Raw genomic sequence first — 23,572 nt, 5'->3', positions numbered from 1 at the left:
AGAAAGCCACTGACAAAAATGGGAAAAGCCTATAAATAGTTCAAGGTCTGTTTGTTGGCCTTTGCAAGTGCTTTCCAGTGGAGTCTGATAAGGTGCTACTTGTCTCCAAAGTCTGTTTTTGGTATTTCCTGGGGGTTTCATCACTCTGCTCCCCTTGCTGCTCTGCTGCATGCCCTCAGTGCCTTGCCCCAGCATGATGGGGCCACACCGTGCACTATTCCCACTGTGTCTCCAGTGCTGTCCCCCGCACAGCCATGGTTCAGTGAAGGATGCCAAGTCCCACGGTGGGGCCAGACCTATAATCCTCCCCGAGCGTGCGTTGTCTGCTCCAAGCAGGAACATCATCCTCGGGGTTTGGTGGGCCAGGATGTAACAGGAAACTTTTTATTTCAGCTTCTCAGAATTCTTTCCTTTGGGTGTTAGAAAGTTTAATTATGCTGTATTGGTGATTTTCTTTTGGGGTCTATATTATCTAGGCTTTGCTGAACTCGAGTGGCCATCTTCTCATCTTCCATGTTTTGTTTTGTTTTTCAATCAAAGTACTGGACTGCTAACCTAGAGGTCAGGAATTTAACCACCCCCCCCCACCCCCCCCACCCCCCGCCACTCCAGTGGAGAATGGTGAGACGGCTGCTGCTATAAAGATAACAGCCTGGAAAACTCTCTGGGGCGGTTCTATTGGGCCCACAGGATCTTTAAGGTGCAACCAACTCAACAGCAGCGAGTTTCTTCCTAACAAATCTTTGAAAACTTTTTTGGTTCTTTTTTATATTTTTTGATGGTCTCTTCTTACTCTGGCATTCCAATCACATATAACTTAATACTTTTTTGGTGGTGTCCCACAAGATTCTTCCTTTTCATTCTGATGGTTTCTCTAATTGATTAAGATATTTGTATTCAATTTCATCATGTCTGTCATCCATTGATTTAATTCTACTTCTTTGTCCTTCTAATTATCTATTTCTGAAATTTTAGTATTAATATTCCTGATGTCTATTTGCTTTTTATGTGTGACTTCTGATTTTCCATTTACTTAATTTGTTCTTGTATTCTTTTCCTGGATGTAAGCAGGTTTTGCTGTTTTGTTCCTTGTCTCTTTCTGACACTTCTAAAAGGACATAAGTATTGAGCCTCCTTAATTCCTTATGAGTGTTTCTTCCTCTAGATTTTCTGGGCCTAAAACTTGATCTTTTGTATGAATCTCTTGTCCTGTTTTCTGTGAACTTGAAGTTGTCTGCTTTCTGAGATAATGTGATGCTACTCTTTTAATCTCTTGATTGCATGCTTATTTGCTTCACCCTGGTGTTTTGCTTTATTTAACTAGACCTTGGCAGGAAGGTGGGCATGCTACTCTGTTACTAGCTTGGCAGCACTGAAGCACTCACTACCTGTCTGTATGGCTTTGGTAGCAGGTGGCAGTGTGCTGGCTGCATGTGCTGTCACTCCAGTGGTGCTAGAGCACACAGTGGCACTCATCCCAGGGATGGGCTGGCAGGTGCAGTAGGAATGGTGGGTAGACAGCTGGCTCTCCACTGCTGGGGGAAAGTGAGTAGGGAAAAGGAATAAAAGGGGTGGGGCGGGGCCAAGAAGAAGAATGGCACAAAGGGTCCCTGTGACTGCGGATCAGAGATGTGGGTGAGTGCTAGGACGGTGCTGCGTGCGTGGAGCTGAGTATCTGGTCTCTGCTCTGCTGGGAGCACTGCTTACAAACATGCCAAATTAGCACATTATGCCAGTTGGTAGTTTACTGCTCCTGATGCCCTTATCCGTTGTTTTCACTCAGTCTCTTCTTCTCATCAATGTTTGTGCTACTTCTTTATCTTTGCCTTTGAAGCTCTGGGTTCTAAGATGGCCATTTGTACCTGTTCACTTGGTTCGTTCCATCTTTGTCGTAGAGGGTCTGGAGAGCATAGCCACAAGTGGGAGCCACACTTCTTGCCATTCTTTTTCCAGTCCTAGACTGACAGCAGCTGAGCAAAGGTTGAAGTAGAAGGTTGCCTCAAGGTATAAGGAGTCTCCACGCTTTTTCATGGATTTAAACACATTTTTTTTAAGTGGCAGTGTAGAAAAATATTTTAAATACTACCAATTAATTCATGGCCTTTATAAAATGAAAGCTGGTTTACTGCCCACAAATAAGTAGGGAGGGAATAGATAATTTTGGAGAGTGAGGAAAGTAGTAGTTATGTACTTCAGACTGAGGAGTTATAGAGAGATAAGGTATTCAGTTAAGGGAGGTCTCGGTCAGTACTGATGCTGTACAAAGCCTTGAAACCTAGAACAGGTCCTTTATCCACGCCATTTCCTCTTAGCTGACAGTTTCTCTGTCTTCCCACTTAAATCATATACTTCTGACAAAACTCTGAATTCTTTCATTTTCATGCCAGGGTATCTCATCGGACTCCTTGCAAAAACTCATTTTTGTGCTTGTAAATTATTAATGAAATAACATAGAAATGGAGGCTTTCTTCAACACATATTTATCTTTCTAAATTATTAGATGCTAAGTTATTAGATGCTTCTTAAATGCAGAAACTAGGTTAATTTCTGGAGGGATATGCAGAAAACACAGAAAATGGTCCATTACATTGTAAGCAGCTAGTAAATACTTAATGAAATGAAACAAGTGTGTATTAAATATAACAACATACCTTGCCTGCCAGGCGACTGGAGATGATTCCATTGCTAGATATAAGGCAGTCAGCCAGGGTAGTTTTCCCTGTTATTAAAATAACACCAATATTGATTCAAATCTATTTCTCTTTTAATAGGAGTAGAGGATATATTATACATAACGATCAAATAGCTGGCCATAAGAATTAATCTGGCAAAATTCCTATTTACCAATGCTAGGTGAAGCAAGACAAAGCAGCATTTCAGGGAGTTAATTAGAGTTATGGCAACAGAATGTCACAGGGAAGGATGCCCATACTTTCCAGTGCTGTGAATACCATCAACTTCACATAAAAGAATGCTATCGACTTTCAGTGCAGAGCCTTTTTTCAAGGTACAATTTACATATTACATACTTAGATATTTAGGCATAATTTATATATTGCATATTTTCATATTAAAATGCATTTTTAAGTTTGATGAGGCAATCTCACAACCTTTAGTTACTGTAATTTGTCCCCAATAGCTATCCCTATTTGTCCCCTATTAGCTATCCCTATTAGCTATTTGTCCCTTATTAGCTATCCCTAATAGTAGTTATATCTAAAACCAATTTGACCACACTCACTTACCAGTTTAATGTTAAAGAATAAATTTAACATAATCTGTTAAACACACGCAGACCTTTGAGTTTCCACATGAATTTACAGAGCAAAAGAATCTTTCTGCCAGACCCCACATCTTCAAAATATGAGCAACATAATTACAAACCTAAGGGGCAAGTGGGTTAGTCACTGGATTGTTATATGAAACTCATTCTCACTGGTTTCACCTATAAAGTGACCCATCATCCCTGCCTTTGTTTCAGGTCTTAGCCAGTTCATTGCCAGTTTTTACATCAATGGCAAAAAGCCACCTAGATACTTCCACTCCACTAAACTTTCTAATGTCCTATTTGAATACAAGCATTGCTGCCTTATCCCCCCTCCCCCCAAGTGGCTCCCTACAACCTAATAAGCAATCGGCATCGATGTCATGATTAAGGGCTTCTCACTCATCATCTCTTCTAACTTACAGGCTCAACTTTCACCATACTTTATAACACTGTCCGTGACGCACAAAAAAAGGCAGATCCTGAAATGGAGCTTTGCACTCGGGTTGTCGTAACTTCAAAGAATTTAACCCTTATCCTATAAGATATGGGCGGGCCTGCCTCTTCATTTCACCTCCAAACCAAACCCACTGCTGTCCAGGTGACTCCACATCACATCACCCTAGAAGACAGAGGAGAACTGCCGCTCTGGGTTCCCAAGACCTTAAACCTTTCCAGGAGCAGACAGCCTCCTCCTTCTCTTAGGGAACAGCTGGTGGGTTCCAATCACTGAGCTTATTGTTACGCAGCTCAATGCATAGCCCACTACCCTACTAGGGTTCCTTCACCCCCCCCCCCGCTCCTACCGCCTTACTTCGGGGTAATAAATACATTTTATTTCACATCTCCATACAAATCACTTGACTGTGGCTATGAGAAGGGCTGAGACAAGAACAGGCGGCACAGCACAGTGCCAACTACGCAAGACACAGTGACTCACCCCACTCAACTCAGGCTGGGTGGGGTCCTAATAAAAAAATCTCACTCTGCTAGCATACACCCTAGCAGAATATCTTACTTAGTAGACCATCAATGTATATCTGAAAAACTAAATAGGAATGCATAAAATAAGTTCTAAGGAGAGTCCACATGAGTCATTTCTCCACATGTACCCCAGTCCACTGCGTGAAGCCTACAGACACGGAGGACAGTCAATGGTTCCAGGCTATAGTTTACTCGAGCAAGGACCACTCTGAGAGGCCCACAGGTGACGGAGGCATATCATGCAATAGACATTTTTTCTTAGAAAGCCATTTCAAAAAATTCTACACATTTTAAGCAAACCTCAGGTTCTGGTTGAAAGAGCAACGTGATACACTATTTTAATCCTTTTTAAAACAATAGTCACCAGTTAGCCATGTTCACTTCAAAAGTGCTTCTCTTAAATCACAGAAAACTTCAAGAAAGATGACACATTCCTTCTGTCAGTGTAACAGGGCTCTCCATAGCCTACCACTTCACTCCATGTAATTCACCACGTCATAACCCTTTGCAATTGAAATTAAGGTGGCTTAAAAGGTTTCTTACCATGGTCAACATGAGCCAAAACACAGATATTCCTGATGTTTGCAGTGTTCCTCTGGAGTTGAATCATCCTATCCAAACTATTGAGCACCATGGTTCCTTCTCCTGCGAGTGAAAAGTCAAAGTACATTACAGACAGCACAGAAAGGTGACAAGTCTGCTCAGATCCCTTACACCGAGAACCCAAGGGCACACTACCGCAGGGAGACACCCATCCAGGCCCCAGCCCGGCTTTAATTCAATGCCAGATCACAATTGGCACCCAAGGAGTTGACTCAAGCGGTACAGAGGGCTGAGATGAATCACACAGCCCCAGGGGGCGGGTGCGTCTCCACCAGTAATTCTGCTCTGCTGAGAACCAAGGTAAACTTCTCCAGCCCAAAGATCCATAAAAGGGTCACATGCACGAGGTAGGGTATCCGCTGACCTCACTCACTTCGGATTATTCTCCTCAGTCACTCAGTTCTGTCACTTTTGCTGGAGGTGAAACGCCCACGTGCAAAATGACTACGTATACAGCCCAAATAAAAGTGCGGGGCCCACGGGCTCACTGATTAAACACGCAGGTGCGCGGAAGGGTTTTCAATCTTTTCCAAATGAAAAGGGGGGGGGTAGAAAATTCCAACTTCCCATTCCCTTCCCGGAGCCCCGGTGGCACCGAGGGTTAAGCTGTGCCCCACAGGTTGGTAGCGCCAACCCAAAGCCGCTCCGCGGGAGAAAGTTGAGACGAAGTTCTGTTCCTGAAAAGATGGACATCCTCGGAAACCCACGGGGGCCGCTGTGCTCTGTCCTCTGGGGTCCTTGGAGTTGAAACCGGCGGTGGGTCGATGTAACCCCCCCAACCCCCGGGGGAGGGGGGGCTGGGGACGCTTTCCCGAAGGCTCCCAAAGTCTAGAAGGAAGCGCCCCCTGCCCCTGGCCGCGGGCTGGAGGCGACCGCTCGGTGGACCACGGCGCCCGGCCCAGGGCGGGCCCCGGCCCCCGCCCAGCCCGCAGCGAAGACCCCGCAGCGGAGCCGGCCCGCACCCACCTTCTCACACACGCACGTCCAGGACGCGGAAACCTCGGGGCGCCTGAACGCCGGCTCGCCAGGGGCGGGGCTGCGTGCGCGCGACCTTCGACCCGGCCGCGCCGCTGACGCCACCGGAAGCCGGCGCCGCGTCGGTCACCCGGGCGCCCGCGGTTGCCTGGACGACGGCGCGCGCGGGGCGGCGGGAGCGGCGGCTGGCGGGCCGGGGCGCCCGGGGAAGCCGCGCCAGCTGCGAGGATGCGGGCTCGGTGTCTGTGCCAGATCTGTACTTGCGGGTAAGGACGGCGGGTCGGGGCCTTGGACGTGGAGGAGGGAAGCTGGCGCTGCCCGCCATCCACGGGGCGCGCTCTGCACCCCTGCCTCCGGGTGGTACACCGAGTCTCCGTCCAGAGGTGCCTTTGGGGCCTCACAGCTAATAGAGGTGAAACGGGCCGGGTCTGCGGGGTCAGCGGTGGGGTCAGATGTGGCCCCGATTGGAAAAGCGGAGCCGTGTGCCTGGCCATGAGTGTGCCAGCGAGCTCTCTCTCTACGTCCACCGCCCGGTTTCCCTTCTCCAAGGCTGAGCATATTCCCATTCCCATCCAGGGGATCCTTTGGGATCGGCCTGACTGGAAAAGTAGTGGGTGCCACCATGAAGCCCAGAATTGAACCTTGGGACCTGCCTACCAACCTCCTACCACCTATAAACACAGCCTCCTTCCTCATCCGCGCTGTTGACCCGCGGATTAGATCACGACTTGCTGAATAAACAACCTAACTCTGTCGATCCTTTAGTATTTGTCACCCCTGTAACCGCATCCTTCAAGGAAAAACACTTGAATGTTAAGTCTTTTCATAATCTTTGCTTGTGATTAGGTGTTGAAATATAAACAATGTTTGCAAACTGGAGTGTGCAAGAAAAGGCATATAGTTTATTTTCTAATTTTTAATTTAATTTATGTATCATCCAACTGTCTTCCCCTTCAGCTCTCAGGAAATACCAGCTTCTGATGTGGTGGGGAGTCCCTTTCTCCAAGCAGGATGTGTATCCAGGATGCAGAACCGTGGCAACACAAGAGCGGTCTCCTCGTGTCTTGAACACCTGTAATGCTTATCGTTGAAATGTCTCCCAAATTCACAGAATCCTCTGCTTCTTAAGGTTTATGGTTGAGGTATAAGAATTTTTACCAAAGCTGGACGATCAGTGAGTGGGGTGAGCCTCCAGCTGTTCCACTTAGCCAACACTTTTGAAATATGACCACTTCCTGGGAGACTGGCCTTCTCAGAATCTTTCCCCCTCCTCTGGGAGGGGAGGAGGGAATTCTCACTGCTCTTTTTCAAATCCCTAGCCCATCCCTTTCCTCTTCAAGACCATCTCTTTCCTCTTGCGATCCCAAAATACAATGGTCTTTTATTTTCCTTTTAAGGAAATACCCCCTCTTCCATGATTTTTTTTTAAATTCAGAATAACGTGTTGACTTCAAGCATTTTTTGAAGTTCGTCTGCCAAGAAGCCAACAATAAGGGATGTAAAAATCTTGATGAGCTGCTTGAAATAAAGGAAGGGGGAGAAGGGAGCAAGCACTTAGTATTGTTTGAATCATTTGCTTCCCTCAATCAAGATCGCCAAGAGACCTTGGGAGGGGGGAGAGGGGGAAGATTTTGACCTGTTCCTGCTTCCTTTTCAAATCCCTGTTTGAATCTTTCACACATGCAAGTCGTTTCACATATTTCATCAGATAGCTCACTTTTTCCCCTGCAACATGTAGATGTAACTTCTCGTGTGAAAAACTGTGGCTGCTTATATTGGAACATTAAGTCGGGGGGGGGGGGTGGCGGGGTGGAAGGGAAAACTTGAAGCAGGAAATCACAACCTGGTCACAATGGTTGGTTAAGAGTTGGAAGAGGGAAGAGAAAGATGATGGTGTGTGAAAGGCCAGCAGGGCAGATAGAACATTGCTCTTCATTCCTTGCCTACAACCCACTGAAGTAAAAATATAAAAACAAGGGTAGAAATAATGGTTTTGAATTTAATGAGAAGAAGAGTCACTGACATGAAGTTTCAACAATTTTTAGAAAGGTAGGAACACTTTTACAGATGAAACACATAACTGAAGTGGGTGTTCTGTATGACACAATGAATCCGGCTGCCCTATAGGGCCTGAGGGAGACTAGTTTCTGTAGAGAACAGAAGGGTAGGCTTATTCAGAAAGACTAACGTCTGAATCCAAAGCGCCTGGACCACTGTGGCACTTCATCTCTTCCTACATCTGCCCCCACCAGGCAACTGCACTGTCAACTAAGAAGGAAAAAAGAAAATACTGAATGGCTCTTTAATGCAATTAAATTACTTGTCTGAGGAAAGTGAAGGCTTTTACTGTGAAAGCCTACCATGAAAAATGATGCCTCCGTAAGCTGATGCTACAAAAGAGATGTTGGAAATCTTGATTGCATGTTGAATGCAGATTGTCTACGTGGCAGTCAAGGTCCTAGAAACGTCAGGGCACAGCTAGACAGTACATGAGGCCAAGTAAAATTTTAAATAATTAATAATCGATGGAGTGAAAGTGAAGACAAGTGACTTAACCTTGAACCTTGCAACTCTACCTTAGTGCCTGCGAGTCATGTTGAAACCATGGACAAGAAAGGTTCTCCGTGCATACTAAGTAGGCCAGCATCAAAGGTGTACTGTGGTCCTTGTAGCCGAAGCTAAATTTACAACGTAAAATTAAAACGAGGTGCAAAGTTTGGCAACTTGGTTGCATTGAAGGGCATAACCCAAACAACTTTTGTAATAAAAGAAGTAGAGAAGTTTAACTGACAAAAAGTGAGACCTGAAAGGGTGGTAGAAACTTAGAGGAAAATATTTAGGAACGAATTCCTTTCTTTTATAAATGCCTGTTCATTGTTTGATTTGCAATGATGTGAATATTACTTTGTTGGAAAATTAAACACTAAAATGATGATGAATTCCAAACCTTTCTTTTGGTATCAGAAACTCAGTACAGGTATACCACAGTCTCTGTGCGTGACCTTTGTACCTTGGCTTTGTCATGAACATCATAAGTCTTGTGTGACAAAGGCAGCCACTGGCTCTGCCACAATCAGGAAACTGCTATCACCCTGCCTAGCAACTGCTGGCACCCCAAATCTCACTGGCTGTACCACAATCCATGAGTATTTCTAATAGTTGAAACAGAGATTGTCCCTGGAACGTCCCTGCAAAGGGACCAGGAAACACATCTGTTAGCTTCTCGGCATTGGAAGCAGAAGAAAACACGGCAAAGTGTGAGGAACAGAGCCAGTTTCCACCACCCCAGGCGACACCGCCCCTTTCCCCCGTTTTCCTCAGCAGCACTGCAAAGTAACTGGGGGGTTTGGCTTGTTTTGTTGTAAATCAAACTTCTTGAAGAGCTACAGAGTCTGCGCTTAGCTGAAGTCTCTCATTTAAATGGGTGGGGTGAAAAGAACCGATTACAAGGATCTACATGCGACCTCCTCCCTGGGGGACAGACAACAGAAAAGTGGGTGAAGGGAGACGTCGGACAGGGCAAGATATGACAAAATAATAATTTATAAATTATCAAGGGTTCATGAGGGAAGCAGGAACAGGGAGGGAGGGGAAAATTGAGGAGCTGATGCCAGGGGCTTAAAGTGGAGAGCAAATGTTTTGAGAATGATGAGGGAAATGAATGTACAGATGTGCTTTACACAATTGATGAATGTATGGATTGTGATAAGTTGTATGAGCCCCTAATAAAGCAATTAAAAAAAGAAAAAGCCTCTGGGGAGAATACCCGCCAGCAGGTTCCTGTATATTAATTAATACATCTATATATGTGCAAAAATTAAATAAATAAATGCAGTTGTCACACTAAATGTTTTGACGGTGAAAATAATCTCTCAAGTGTATTTATGTTTGCACAGGCGACATCGCTGTCCACATGGAAGCACGAGGATCTATGAAAATTCCGGCACCCATTACCCCACAACTGAATACTTGGAAAAATATCCTACATATGGCAAAGTTCTTCCACCCCAGAGTCTTAAACCCAAGCAGGAGTCCCGAGCATGCCGTGGTAAAATGGAAGGAATAACGACATTTAAGTAAATATTCAGCAACTGTTTGCTTTACTCATTTTCCTCCCAAATTGGCCTTAATAGGATTTTCTCACCAGTTAAATTAAGCTAGTTAGTTAATTCAAATTGAACCAACAAGAAGCAAGAAACTCGTGTGGTCACCACTTAAGAAAAAGAGATGAAAATTGATCACTGATTTTTTTAACCTTCTAAAATCATGATAATCTCCTTCCCACTGTCACCATCCCCTGTCAGCATCCCATGGTCCTTGTAACTGATCTATATCTACTCCAGTTTCTGCCCCGCTGGTCCACTTCGAGTCCCGTAGTCTGCTGCAGTATAATGCTGTTCAACCCTGGAATTCTTACACACTCCCATGTGTGTTCAATGGACTAAAATCTGTATCAAAATCCCACGTGGTCCCTCCCCTGAGCTTTACTTTCATGTCACCGCAATGCCCTTGACACGCTTCTGTTTCCCTCGAATCCTCTGATCGTTTTCTCTGAAAGTCCCAAGGGTCCCTTGTCACAGAGCCTTTCAGGACACTCTGTGCCCTGTCTGGAGTTTTCCCTCGTTCCCCTCGTAAGTGTCCCTTCTCCCTGGGGGTCTCAACCATCACTTCCTCTGAAAAACTGCCTCTAGCACTTGACTCAGTTTTCAGGAGAGATGAAGGTCCCTTGTATAATCCCCTTCCTATAATTTTTCATTAGAATTGTTTCATTGTCTATGGAGGCAGGCACGAGCTGTATTCTTAAATCAGCATTTTACTTCCAGAAACCTAGTGCCATGCACGACAGAGAGTGTTTGCTCAATATGTGTTCAATGGTGATGGGCAAGGAAGTTCAAAGGCAGTGTTCACTCAGACTCGCTTTATCATCTCTTCCTATGTTTGATAACATGGTTGGTTAATTCTTTTATTTACTCACTCTTTAATGTGTGCTACATTCATGGTAAAATCTTTAGCTTTAGGTTTATACAGTTGAATTTGTTGGGGTTCCTCCTTTCAAGGAACTCGTATCAGTTTTCTGTCACTGACGCTTTCAGAGTGCTCTACAACAGCGCTAATACCTAGCCATTGCCATTTCTTCGTTCATAAAAGGCCAGTTCTGTTTAAAGAGCAAGGTGGGAACGTTTAAACCTTTGGGTCATTATTTCTACTTAGAAAAACAACTGGTGATAAAGTACCTGTAACAAAACATTAGCACGTCACCCACTTGTTGAAATGTTTGATTCACTGGCCTTAATTATTTCCCCCATATTGGGCAACCACCCTCACGGTACATTTCTGATTTTTCCATTACCCTTACCAGCAACTCAGCACCCCTTAAGCAAGGGTGTCCCATTTCCAGCACCTACCCACCCCTGGTAACCGCCCATGAACTTTGATCTCTGCATTGGCCTGTTCTAGGTATCTCACATAAATGAGATCAGTTTCACTTTAACCTCCTTTCAAGCAGCCCTAGTTGTCAAAAGTACTCAGGTGGCTCCAATTGTTGCTGGGGGTGCATGACTCCTCCTCAGAGCAGATTTTCCCGGGTCCTCCGTGGCATCTTCAGAGCATCCTAATAAGGCTAAATTGGCAGGTTCCGGAACCCCATGTAGCAGAGTCAGCAGGCAATGGAGTGGGTCCGAGGAGACCAGTTTAAACCCGCCTGGCTGGTGTTTTGGTGTTTCTGTTGCCACAGCTGCCCTGCAGGGGGTCAGTACTGGCGGCTCACCGGATGTGGCATGGCACCCAATATAGAGGGCTTCACCCTCCTGTGGTTTGCAGTCTTGAAGGGTAGACATGCCCGAAACAAGCAATCCGATAAATCAACAATGAAAGTGAACAACTGCAGCAAATGAGGTGAAACTAAATAACCGGTTGGCAAGTAGGAATGGTTATTCTTTCTCTTCATCTATCTTCTTTCTTCCTTGATGCCGTTAATGGTCCATAAGAACATCTTAACATGAGTGTGTGTCACAAAGTGTTTCTACTAGGGCTCCAGTTCATGCGCACACAGGTGTATTCCAAACATATATGCATAAACATGTCTCTGCCACCAGTGCATGGCAGCACACAGGTTTTTCAGCGTCACACTTGTCTTAGTCTCATTAGGGTATCTTCCAAAAGGAAGTGGGGGAGGTCCAATCTAAAAAGTGCCTTTCCAGGGCCTTTACTGGCCAGTTAAAGTCAGGCTGAGGGAGATGGCTCAGGAGGATACAGCGATGGATTTTTTTTAATTCCCATGGGGTAATCTTGACAGATTTTTCTGAATGGCAGAGAAATCATGCTCATGGGAACTTAGGAAGAAATGTTAAGAATAAGGAAAACTCCATTGGTTAGAAAAGGTCCAGGAACCTTGGACCAAGATTTTTCCCCATCACGACAGTGCTTATTCTCCTAGTGGAGCAAGGTCTGTCTGACGAGAATTTCCTTGGGAAACCTTATTCCAGCCTCTCTGTAGCCCCGGTCCTTCTTGTCCCCAAACTCTTTGTTCCAGACCCCTAGGATAATGAAAAGAAACAGGATTTGAACGCCTGAGGCTGCCAAAGTGCTGTTCTGGCGGGCTGTGAATCCAGGAACACAATTCTTCAGGGAAGAAGGAGACCGTGTTTCCAGAAGCGTGTAGACCTACATGGAGGATATGTTAAGAAAGACTAGTTTCACATTTGGATCCTTTGTTTGATAAAGGCTTCCATTATTGTATAGCAGTACTTTTTTATATAATCTTATAAATTGTACCATGTTTAAATTGAGTGAATAAGGTTTTTTCATTTAATCGATTCTGAATGTTAAATTGGGAGAGTTTTAAAAGGCATCCACTTTCCAATTCTGTTTCCCCAGTTGACTTGAACAAGGAACCTTTGATAGTTTAAAAAAAAAAACAGAAAGAAATGTTCTAAATTCCAAAGCGTCCAGATATGCTAATGAAATGAAAAATTCCATATTTTAAATTGCTGTCTCTCCGTTTAGTCAGACAGTGACTCTCTTCTCGGTGTTCTGACGGGGGACCTGCAGTGTCTTGGAGAGCCAGACCCTAGAGTTCTGCACCTCTTGCGTGTCGCCTTCATGTTGCTCCAGCAGCAGGCAGCTGACTTATCTGTACAAACAAGCGGTAGTTACTTGACAGAACAAGGTGCCAACTTATACTTCAAACATTTTATCAATACAGGAAGGAGGAGACGGTAAAAGGCAGATCATTGGGTTTGTACAAGGCTTCTGGCCCTTTGTTGCAGCACAGTAATATAGCATAAGAGTGCCAGGAAGTTTGCCCTGACAGATTAGGAGTCTGGGCATGTCAAGTCTTACAAGCTATCTTCCATGACTACAATGGCATTCGCCCTCTAATTATGAATACTTCTCAGTTGAAGGTTGCTTTGGGTTTGGAGGTACTTTTTCTAACACCTAGTCTAATCAGAGAAACCAAGACGTTCTGAACTCTCCATCGTCTTTCTGATTCTTCCATCGATTTTAGTTCACTCCTGTCTAGCTGTATTTGGAAAGAGAAAGCAACTCAGAGGTCTTGAAGAGCAGAGGCATGTGCTCTCTACTACCATTCTGCCCGTGTAAACATGCTTTAGAAAGCCTCTCCTAAGTGCCAGGCACAATGTTAGACCAGTGAGATTCAGTCATGAGGACAAACAGCCACGATCTCTGCGTGAGCAGAATTTCATGTCTGATTGGAGTGGAGGCGTTAACCCAAACAAGCACTCAAGGTAATTCTAAACTGGCAACAGTGATAAAACATGAAGGACAGGCAAAAGGTTCCTTGAGAGCCAGCATAAAAGTTGTTAGGGTTTGTTTGTTGGTTGGTTGGTTGGTTTTCCTTCAGCAGAAGAGCGGAAAAAATGTTGGTAAGGCTAGGAAGATGTGTAGCAATGAACAGGATTATGTGGAGAAAAAAGTGCCTTCCGAGCAGAGCAGAAAGGGCCATGGAGAGGAGGAAATACGCAATAGCTAGCCCAGAATCCCAGTTCAAAGTCACCAGCAGCTCCTTGGGAGAAAGCTGAAGCTCTCTGCCCCCATAAAGATGTCCATGATGGAAACCCGACGGAGCAGTTCTACTCTGTCTTGTAGGGTTGCTATGAGTCAGCATCGACTTAGAAGCAGTGAGGTAGTTAATGGAAGCACTCTGTTGTTTGAGACGAATGAGGAAGAACAGACCTGGACTTTTATGTGTTGAGGCTTTTTCTGTGCGCACTGTCCAACCTACAAAGGTAACCTGCCACGTAAGAAATGAAGGTGAAGTACCTCTAAACTCAATGTGTCTCAAATAAAACTATTTCCCTCAACAAATCTTTTCAACCTGTTCCCTATCTTAGCAAATAAGATCACATCCTCAGCTGCACACATCAGAAAGCATGCACACCTTCTTCCTCCCTCACCTATTTTCCAGTATTCAACTCATCTGGTCCTATCACTTCTGCTTCCTAAATAGTGCTCACACAGAACGACTTTTCTCCATCTGTCAGTACCAAGCCTTCATGTTCCAAGTTTTCATAATAGCACACTCAGAAACACTTCAAAGGAGCAGCGGATGGTTTTGCACTGCAGACCTTGGCTGTGAGCAGCCCAGCTGCCCTTCTTAAATACCAAACAGTCCTCTAAAGTATGTGTATGGACAATCCTGAAAAATGGGTGTCAAACGCGGCCCGCGTGTGGTCCCCGAGGTAATTTTTGTGGCCCATGATGCTCTGAAATGAAATGAAAATAGGAAAAAAAATGATATGAAGAAAATAGTGCTTAGGGGAGATCGAGGAAATACCGTACACACAATTCCCTCATTACACTTTATTTCAGAGTATGGTGGGCCACAAAATTACCTGGGGGCCATATGCGGCCCACTGGCCACCAGTTTGACACCCTTGCTGAGAAACAACCCTATGAGGTAGACAATATTCATGCCCTATTTACATATGAGGAAACAGGCATAGGTCAAGGAATTCATCAAGATGGTGCTACTGATAGTAAATGAAGCCAGGATTTGGAACCAGGTCAGTGTGAATCAGTGGTCTTCACTCGTCTGCCTCAGTGCTTACACTCCTGCCTCTCACGTAGTGACATAATATCCACAGAGTTGGATTACCATCTGACTCCCACCTATGTCTCCCTTGTCCTAAGAGAGCCATACATGAGTAAGACTCATACCTATATTACAGTTTTGATTAATCTCTAATGGCCAGAGTTATTGATTAATGAGTAGGATGGCAATTGGACTTCAGTGAGAAGAAAGTGTCTGAATTGTTACATAGAATCTTGAAGCAGGGTGAATTAGACTCTTGACAATGTGGGCCCAAGGGTTATGTTTCCCTTGGGTTATTTTTCAAGCTCATCAGACCACCTGAGATTTCCTTCCATGTGAGCAAAACATCAATTACATGGGGATTTTATTCATTGCCAACTAACAAAAAAATGTACTGTAAGGATATGTTGCAAACTAGGATTTTTGTCATATTCACTAGTTGAATCATTGAGCAGAAACTTATAGAATTCTCTTTTTTTCAAATTATGTATCAACTGCTACTATTTTAATATTTTCTCAAATTTTCAAGTAAAGATCTTGGCATGTTTAATACTGTATTGGAATAATTAGAAATATGAACATGTGAGTCTGTTTGAAATATATATATTTCAGGTCAGATTATCGTCCATATGACATAGTCAAACCGCCTCGTCATGTACCGGAAGAATATAAGCCCAAAGTTGGACAGATTGATCTTGGTACTACCTACAAACGGGATTTTAATTCTTATAAAGTGCAGCCTGTGGCCATAGCCCGGCCTTTGGAAAGACAGCAAGTTAAAAAAGGAAAGTTGGACACTGTCCCAACCTACAAAGGTAACGTGCCACTTATAAAATGAAGATGACATCTAATACAAAAAAAACCCCAAAGTTTAAATACTAGTAAGAATGACTCAACTCTGCTCACTAAAGAGTTAGCAAAAAAGGATTAATGGGTGTGCTCGCTTCGGCAGCACATATACTAAAAAAGGATTACTGGGTATAAATATTATTTTTCTATCTTCCTTCACACAATGTCCAGCTTTCATCAGTAAACCACAAGTTTTAAAAAATAAAAAGGAAAGGGAATAATTGTCAAGAAACCAAATTAAAACCAGATTCAGAGATGACTTGGGATTTTAATTACATACAAGATAAGGAATTTAAAAATACTATCATTGATAGCCCTTGTAATATAGTGGTAGTGAGCTGGGCTGCTAACCATAAAGTCAGCAGTTCTAAACCACCAGCTGCTCCACCAGAGAAAGATGAAGCTTTCTGCTTCCATAAGGATTTACAGCCTCAGAAACTAGCAAGGACACCTCTTTTGTGTCTTATTAGGGAGCTATGCATTGGAATTGACTCAAAAGCGGTGAGTTTTAAGTGATTATTGATATGCTAAAAGCTCAAATGGAAAGAATGGAAATAATATATGAAAAGATAGAAAACTTCAGAGAGAAACTATGAAAGTAAATGGGAATACTAGAAATAATCACCACCACTCCTACACACAGACACACACATAATTATGTATGCCTTCCTACACTAGACTCAACCCAGCCAAGTGGAAAAAAATAGTAAATGAGAAATTTTAATAAAAATAAACCTAAAAACAATGAGTGAGAAAACAGCATCTAAAACGATGGGGTACTTTTATATGGATATAAGGTATATTTGGAATCCACGAAGAAGAGAAGCAACAAGATTGAATTGTTTGAAGACAGGATGGAAAATAATTTTCCAAAAACAAAAATATAGGATAACTTGTACTGTCTCACTCACTGCCCTCAGGTCAATTCTGACTCTTGGTGACCCTATAGAAAAGAGTAGAACTGCCCTAGTGGGTTTCCCATATGGAACTCCTCCCAGTCCTATCTCCCCAGCAGAGTGGCTGGTGGTTTCAAACTGCTGACCTGTGGATCAGAGCCCAACATGTAACCCATTGTGCCACCGGGGCTAGGTCAATACTTGCCTTCTATCTTGCCCTATATGTGAGGCATGTATCTCTTGGAAGGAAGTAGCCACATATAATCAGTTGAGGTTTCATTTTTCCAGTTGCATTGTACACATTTCAGGCCAGATCCAAATACTTTATATTGTATTTTAGAAATGAAATTTTGGTATTTTTGAATACATTTGGTGAAATTAATTCTATAGTATTTTCCAGCTTGTAACCTTTTCCATCTCATAGTAGTTAAAATGTATGCACTTCAATTTCCCATCCCTGGTCTAATAAGCATTAGGAGGCAGGCTTGCAGTATTGAAATTTTAATCTCATATTTTAGCTCTGATGCTCCCTTTTAAATTCGACATTTATTGTGAATAGTCTTGAAAAGTACTCAGTTCAGGCCTGAGCACTAAGTGGTACTCTATCTGTGGGAATCACCAAGCTCATTTCATGAAAAGGAAGAGGTGGTCAAAGATCTTTATAAGATAGTACAAGTTCTCCTTTAACTTTGTTTAGGGAGTCTTGTAGGAATACAGTTCTCATAAAAGCCAAAATCACTGCCTTCGAGCCAATTCCGACTCACAGCGACTCTGTAGGACAGGGTAGAACTGTCGCTGTGGCTTCCCAGGACTAATACCACATTACAGAAGTAGCTAGCCTCATCTTTCTCCTACAGAGTAGCTGGTGGTTTCAAACTTCTGAACTTGGGTTGACTTGGATTAGCAGCCCAACATGTAAGCACTATGCCACCAGGACTCCTAGTTTTGACTCCTAGTGACTATAATAGAGTGGAGATTGTCTCTCTTTGGAGAAGTCCTTCCAAAGCAAGGAATAACCCTAACATCACTTTGCCCACACATCACAGCACTTGAGTTTTATAACTGATGTTGTGCCCGGTCCTGTGCCTTTCTCACAATTATTTTTGTGTTTGAGTCCATTGTGAGAGCCGCTAAGTCAATCCATCTCCTTGATGGTCTTCCTCCTCTTTGCTGATCTACCGTAGCAAGCATGATGTCCTTTTCCCGTTTCTTCCTGATAACATGTCCAAAATCCCTGAAATGAAGTCTCACCACCCTCACTTCTAAAGAACATTCTGGCTGCATTTCTTCCAAGACTGATGTTTGTTCTTTTGGCAGTCAATGCTAGGTTCAGTATTCTTTGCTAAGACCATAATTCAAATGCATCCATTATTTGGTATTCCTAATTCCTTTTCCCATTTTCAGATGCATGTAAGGCAATTGAAAACCCCATGACTTGGGTCAGGCATACCTTCTCTTCAAAGGGACATCCTTGCTCTTCAACACTTGCACAGTAGATTTGCCCAGTGTAATACATTATTTGATTTCTTAACTGCTGCTTTCGTGAGCATTGACCATAGATCCAAGTAAAATCGAATCCTTGACAACTTCAGTCTTTTCTCTATTTATTATGATGTTGCCTATTCGTCCAGTTATGAGGATTTGGGTTTCTCTTCCATTAAGATGCAATCCATTAAGAAGGCTGTAGCCCTGCATGTTCATCAGCAAATGTTTCAAGTCCTCCATTTTGGAAAGCAAAATTGTATCATTTGTATATCTTAGGTTGATAATAAACCTTCCTCCAATCCTGATTCCACATTCTTCTCCGTATAGCCCAGCTTGTCAGATTATGTGCTCGGCATACAGATCCAATGAGTATTGTGAAAGGATGCAGCCCTGACTCGCACCTTTCCTGGTTTTACACCATGCAGTGCTCCCTCGTTCTGTTTGTATGACTGCCTCCTGGCCGACGTAGGAGTGCTACAGGAGCACGACATACTCCCCTTCCTCTCCAGGCAGGCTCTGTAGTCTGTGATGATCCACACAGCTGACTGTCTTTGCACAGTCAATAAAACACAAGGAAACATCTTCCTGAAAGTCTCTCCTTTCAGCCAAGATCCAGCTGACATCAGCAATGATAGCCTTCATAGCACACCCTCTTCTGAATCCAGCTCGAATTTTATGACTTATGTTAACCTTAAATTAACGTGTGTACTATATATGACTCATATTAGCATGAGAATTTCAACCAGTTTTTGCAGCTCCCAAGTGAGGAAGCACAATAATTATCTCTTAAAATCTGTCCTCATCTAAAATTCAGCCTTTTGGGCTCTCAAAACTGATAAACAAAAAGGCCAGATGTGCTGTTTCTTTGCTATGGGATCGAATGAGTCTGGAAGTAGGAAGTTGTGTGTCTTAAAGCTGGTAGGTAGGAAGAAGAGAGTGGAAATAAAAACAAACAGGTCTGAAGGGAATTAGACAAATGTCATATTTGATACTATTCAGATGATAAAGGAAATGGAAGGATTGGGTACTGTGAGAAGTATGTAAGATGTGATTATTCAATAATTAAACACTTTTTTTTTCATTTTCAAGATGATTATAGGGCTTGGGACATTCAGAAAAGCGAACTTTATAAACCCAAAGAAAGTTACCGCCCACCTACTGTGAAATTCGGAAACTCAACAACATTTCAGGATGACTACACGCCTCAGGAGATAAAACCACGGCAAAGCCTCAAACCGTCCTTTGCGCTCCAACACTCTACAGTCCCCTTTAATGGCGACACCAGTCACCGCCTTGACTATGTCCCACATCAGGTGGAATTCAAATGCGCAAGGCCAAAAGAAGTTTACAAGCCACCCAGCCAACCTTTTGAGGCTCTCACAATTCACCACAGTGACTTCCAGGGTCTTGTTGGTGAAACTGCAAAGATCTGCAAGCCTGCCTACAACAGAGTGACCCAAAATATTCCATTTTCAGGAAGCACCGAATTCCAAGAAAGTTTTCAGCCTTGGGCAATGCCACCGGCCACTGTCAAGAAAGCAGCAGACTATGTCCCACCGACAGGTCCTATGCAGTTCAGTAGCACAAGTCATCTCGATTATGTCCCATATCAGGCCAGCCGTGTGGCTGCCATAAGGCCCATTTCTCAGAGAAGAAATAAGAATGTCCCCTTCCAAGGAAAGAGTACCACAAAGGAAGATTTTCCAGCATGGGAAAGTTGTCGTCAAGGAATGATTAAGAGGCAACAGCAGATACCCAACCCATCTGGAAAATTTGATGGTCTGAGCACTTTCCGATCTCACTATGTGCCACATGAACTGATTCCCACAAAGAGTTGCAAACCTTTAACCGTTTCTCTGACAAGTTCTGTTCCATTTGACGATGCGACCATGTACTCCACAGAGTATGCACCGAAGAAGCAGGAAGTCTGCCCTGCCAGCTACCCTGCTCCACCAGGGTATATATTTGAAAATACCAACTCCCGAGGTCATAAGTTCTTCCGCAAGATCACTCCCGTGGTGGAGGCCTTCTAGTCATGAAGCCATGCTTCAAAGAAAGCCAACTAGCAAAAGTGTTGGTTTTCCAAGGGTAAAACCAATTTTTACAGTGGGAAAACACATGAGAAAAAATGAATCTATTTTCTATTTGTAAACAAAATTGAAAAGGTTTATGAAGTCAGAATCTTAACATGTATTTTACTTTCTTCCTTTTAACCAAGGTTATTCTTCACGACATGATTTTGAAAACTGAACCGTTTCAATCTCTAACTTGCCGGCTGGACCCATAGATAATAGCATGGCAAACGGAGAAAAGACCAAAGTTGCCAAGGCCTTCCTCTTGCTGGGATCCGTGGTCAGTGCTCACGGAGCCAGCAGTCACGAGATCTAATGATGCAATGCTTTGGGAAAATCTGCACAAGAACTCTTGACTATGTTAAAAAAAAAAAAGAGGATGTTCCATTGAGGACCAAGGTGTACCTGGCCCAAGCCATGATGTTTTTAATCACCTCATAAGAAAGACCAAAGAAAAATCATTGCATTTGGAATTACGGTGCTGGCAAAGGTATGGGAAGTACCATGGCCGCCAAAAGAACCAACAGATCTCTTCTGGAATAAGTGAACCCAGAATGCTCCATGGAGGCATGGATGGCGAGACTTGGTCTCACGTGTTATCACATGTTCCTGGAAAAGGATGTGTGGTTTTAATTAATGTTCTCTAGTTTACCCCTCTGGGTTCTAATATCCATTGCGATAGCTACACAGAACTCACAGACAAAATTCATGATGAAAGTGTTTATTAAGGAAATTAACAAGTTTTAATTCCAGTGAGAAAAAGTTCTTTCAGATCTACTAAAAAATACTCAAAGGGTTGTAACACTCCACTGTCAACCCTAACCTGAAGGCATCCGGCGAGATGACTCAGCTATCCCAGCGCCCTGACATATACATGCCCAGAGGCACCCCACTCCACAAGCAGCTTCCTGCACAAAGCGCTTAGCTTTATTTGCCCATTGGGTTGAGAAGCCCTTCACTCCGTTCCACGCTCTGGCTCCTGGTTCTGCTGCTGCTCCTTTGATGTTATACCTGTTTTCTGGACCCAGAGGTTCACTGCACAGATACCGGGGGTCCAGAGGACATGCTCCTCCACGGGCTCTTCCTGGTAACGAGATTCCCTACTCCTGCGTCCCAGGACTCCTTTGTACACAGCTGGATGTGATTAGAGAGAATCTTGTACACAGTTTCTCACAGGTGTATCCTAGCAGTAGATTCCCCCCGACTTTCTTACCAGACCCATGCAGGAAAAGGTGGTTTGGTGGGAGTTAGGGACTCTGGCTAGAAGAGCCACGTTAAATAATGTACTGCCCCTATAAAGGACATCAACCTGGGTAACTAGAGGGGCAATGAAAACGAGGCAGATGCCGACAAGATGGACCGACACAGTGGCTGCAACAAACAGGGTAAAGCTTAAGAGCAATTGTGGAGATGGTGCCAAACTGAATAGTGTTTTGCTGTGCTGTGCAGAGTCACTATGAGTCGGAACCCCCGATGGCTATCAAATAGTTTGTCCCCAGGCTATTATTATTTATATTTCTATTGATAATTATGACAATATAGGATTATTTGCATACTAGTTTTCATCAAGTGCACTGGGACTATCCAGAACCCCATTGAAAATTACATGTGTACTTTTGTTCCAAGATCATAGTACTGGTTTTCATCACGCTTCAAGACATCTGCATAGCAGTGATGATTGGGCTTGGGTGAATAACATGGTTTGAGTATGAGAATCATAGTACTGGTTTTCTCACACTTCAAGCCATCTGCATAGCACACGCTGAGTGACGATTGGGCTTGGGGCTTTAGAGTCTATTGCATTGCCCCTGGCTGTCTTCAGGTCAGCAAGCATCAGACTTGAGTTCAAGTTCCAATTACATCAGCTTCTATTTGGGTCATCTTAGGCAAGGGACTTATCTTTCTGAACTTCAGTGTCTTATAAAAAGAGATCTGCTCTGCCTACCTCACAAAAAAAGGTTCTATTGTTGCTTTTTAGCTTTTTTTTTTTTTTGAGCAAGAGATTATATATTTTAATCCATAAAATTCTAAACCAAGGTAAGAAACTGTAACTAAATCCCATAATGTTGGGGGGTGACCTCCCCCCTTTCTGATTAGGATGGTTACATACTGTATACTCATATTCTGATTGTATCAAGGATGGTTAAATGGACAAGCTTGCTTCGAGCTTCTGAGTAGTATGCATTTCTGAGAGTTAATCCTCCCCTCTAAGGTTTCAAAAGCAACCATGACATTATTAGAGGGCGAGAGAGCTTGGCTTGGGGTGAATAACGTGGTTTGAATATGAGAATTTGCAGAAAGGATGACGTGTTTGATTAAATAGATTTAGAAATAGCTGATGACTCTGACCTTATATTGTTGTGCACCTTATTGCTACACTAGGTTTCACTGTGCCAACACGAATCACAATCACCTCATCCCATTCTTCCAGAGTGAAAATAAGTGCTAAGGGGGAAGGATGAAATGGTCTTATAAAATGTTTGCATTTGTGATGAAAATTTTCTAATGAATTAAACATTTAGTGGACTGTTTCCTTTGATAAATAATTGCTTACATTATGAAAGTATTATTTTGATATAAAGTGAATTTGGGGCTCTTTTATACTTTCAAAAATTGCATTGTTATGAGTCCAAATTGACTCAATGACAGTGGGCTTGTTGGTTGTTTTGTTTGTAATAGTTTCAAAATAATTGGAAAATATAGACTGGATTGAGGACATACTCATTTGTTTAAAAATTTTTAATTATCAAGTAGTTTGGTTTTATTTAAATATACTTGCATTCATGAAAAATGTGAATTTTATATCTGTGTATTGCACTATTAAATTTTTTTAAATTGATGAACTAATTTTGTATCCAATTTTCTCTGGAAAATCGAGCATTAGAAAAGACTCTGTTTACATTTACAAGCTATACATGGATAACTTCAGCTTTTAAATAGATAGCATTATTATATACATCAAAAGTACCACAGCATTCTCTCGGCCTGTTCTATTTTCTAATGCTAGCTTTCATATCTCTCTGAAATCTGATGGAGGTCACCAACATTCTCTTCGAACAAGGATTGCCCTTAATCAGCCATTTACTCAGGTTTCCTGAGGCAATGCACTATGACCAGTGAACACAAAGAGAAATCATAGTATCTCCCTATAACCTACCCATTTAATAGATGTGGAGATAGATTAAGACACAGAGTGCAGATAGAAAAGGACATTGCCTGGGGATTGGCAAAAGAAGGTTTCCTTTAAAAGAGATCACTTTGTTCTAATAACCTGGCACTCTGCGATACTCACCTTCCTTGATGCAATCGCTGAACACAAAATGGGTGCATAAGCAAATGTGAAGAAAGCTGATGGTGTCAGGCTATCAAAAGATATAGCATCTGGGGT

The 23,572-nt window shown here is 43.1% G+C and overlaps 2 protein-coding genes across 4 annotated transcripts in view; one reads left to right on the top strand and one right to left on the bottom strand.

Moving 5' to 3' along the window:
- Nucleotides 1-5,941, bottom strand: part of EFL1 (elongation factor like GTPase 1) — a 172,244-nt gene extending 166,303 nt beyond the window's left edge. For 2 of the 3 annotated variants that reach the window (XM_075558061.1, XM_075558063.1), the window contains exons 1-3: nucleotides 5,819-5,941; nucleotides 4,793-4,894; nucleotides 2,652-2,719 (exon numbers count right to left, since the gene is read on the bottom strand). In XM_075558061.1, the coding sequence (XP_075414176.1) occupies nucleotides 2,652-2,719; nucleotides 4,793-4,883 (159 nt within the window). In that variant the 5' untranslated portion in view covers nucleotides 4,884-4,894; nucleotides 5,819-5,941. Of the gene's footprint in view, nucleotides 1-2,651; nucleotides 2,720-4,792; nucleotides 4,895-5,225; nucleotides 5,544-5,818 lie in introns of those variants that run through there. The other variant, XM_075558062.1, reaches the window with a different exon arrangement.
- Nucleotides 5,942-5,967: 26 nt separating this feature from the next.
- SAXO2 (stabilizer of axonemal microtubules 2) lies at nucleotides 5,968-22,920 on the top strand. The gene is made up of 4 exons (XM_075558060.1): nucleotides 5,968-6,093; nucleotides 9,724-9,903; nucleotides 15,495-15,697; nucleotides 19,202-22,920. The coding sequence occupies exons 1-4, from the start codon at nucleotides 6,056-6,058 to the stop codon at nucleotides 20,143-20,145; spliced, it is 1,365 nt and encodes a 454-aa protein (XP_075414175.1). The 5' UTR covers nucleotides 5,968-6,055; the 3' UTR covers nucleotides 20,146-22,920.
- Nucleotides 22,921-23,572: the final 652 nt, after the last annotated feature.

This window comes from Tenrec ecaudatus, chromosome 9 (genome assembly GCF_050624435.1).
Source record: "Tenrec ecaudatus isolate mTenEca1 chromosome 9, mTenEca1.hap1, whole genome shotgun sequence".
In the NCBI taxonomy this organism is placed as follows: Eukaryota; Metazoa; Chordata; class Mammalia; order Afrosoricida; family Tenrecidae; genus Tenrec; species Tenrec ecaudatus.
This window is presented reverse-complemented; position numbering and strand designations above follow the sequence as displayed.

Coding starts and splice junctions, on each gene's coding strand:
- SAXO2 (XM_075558060.1), top strand. CDS start 6,056: ATGCGGGCTCGGTGTCTGTGCCAGATCTGTACTTGCGG. Junction 9,904..15,494: donor GAAGGAATAACGACATTTAA/GTAAATATTCAG, acceptor TATATATTTCAG/GTCAGATTATCGTCCATATG. Junction 15,698..19,201: donor CACTGTCCCAACCTACAAAG/GTAACGTGCCAC, acceptor TTCATTTTCAAG/ATGATTATAGGGCTTGGGAC.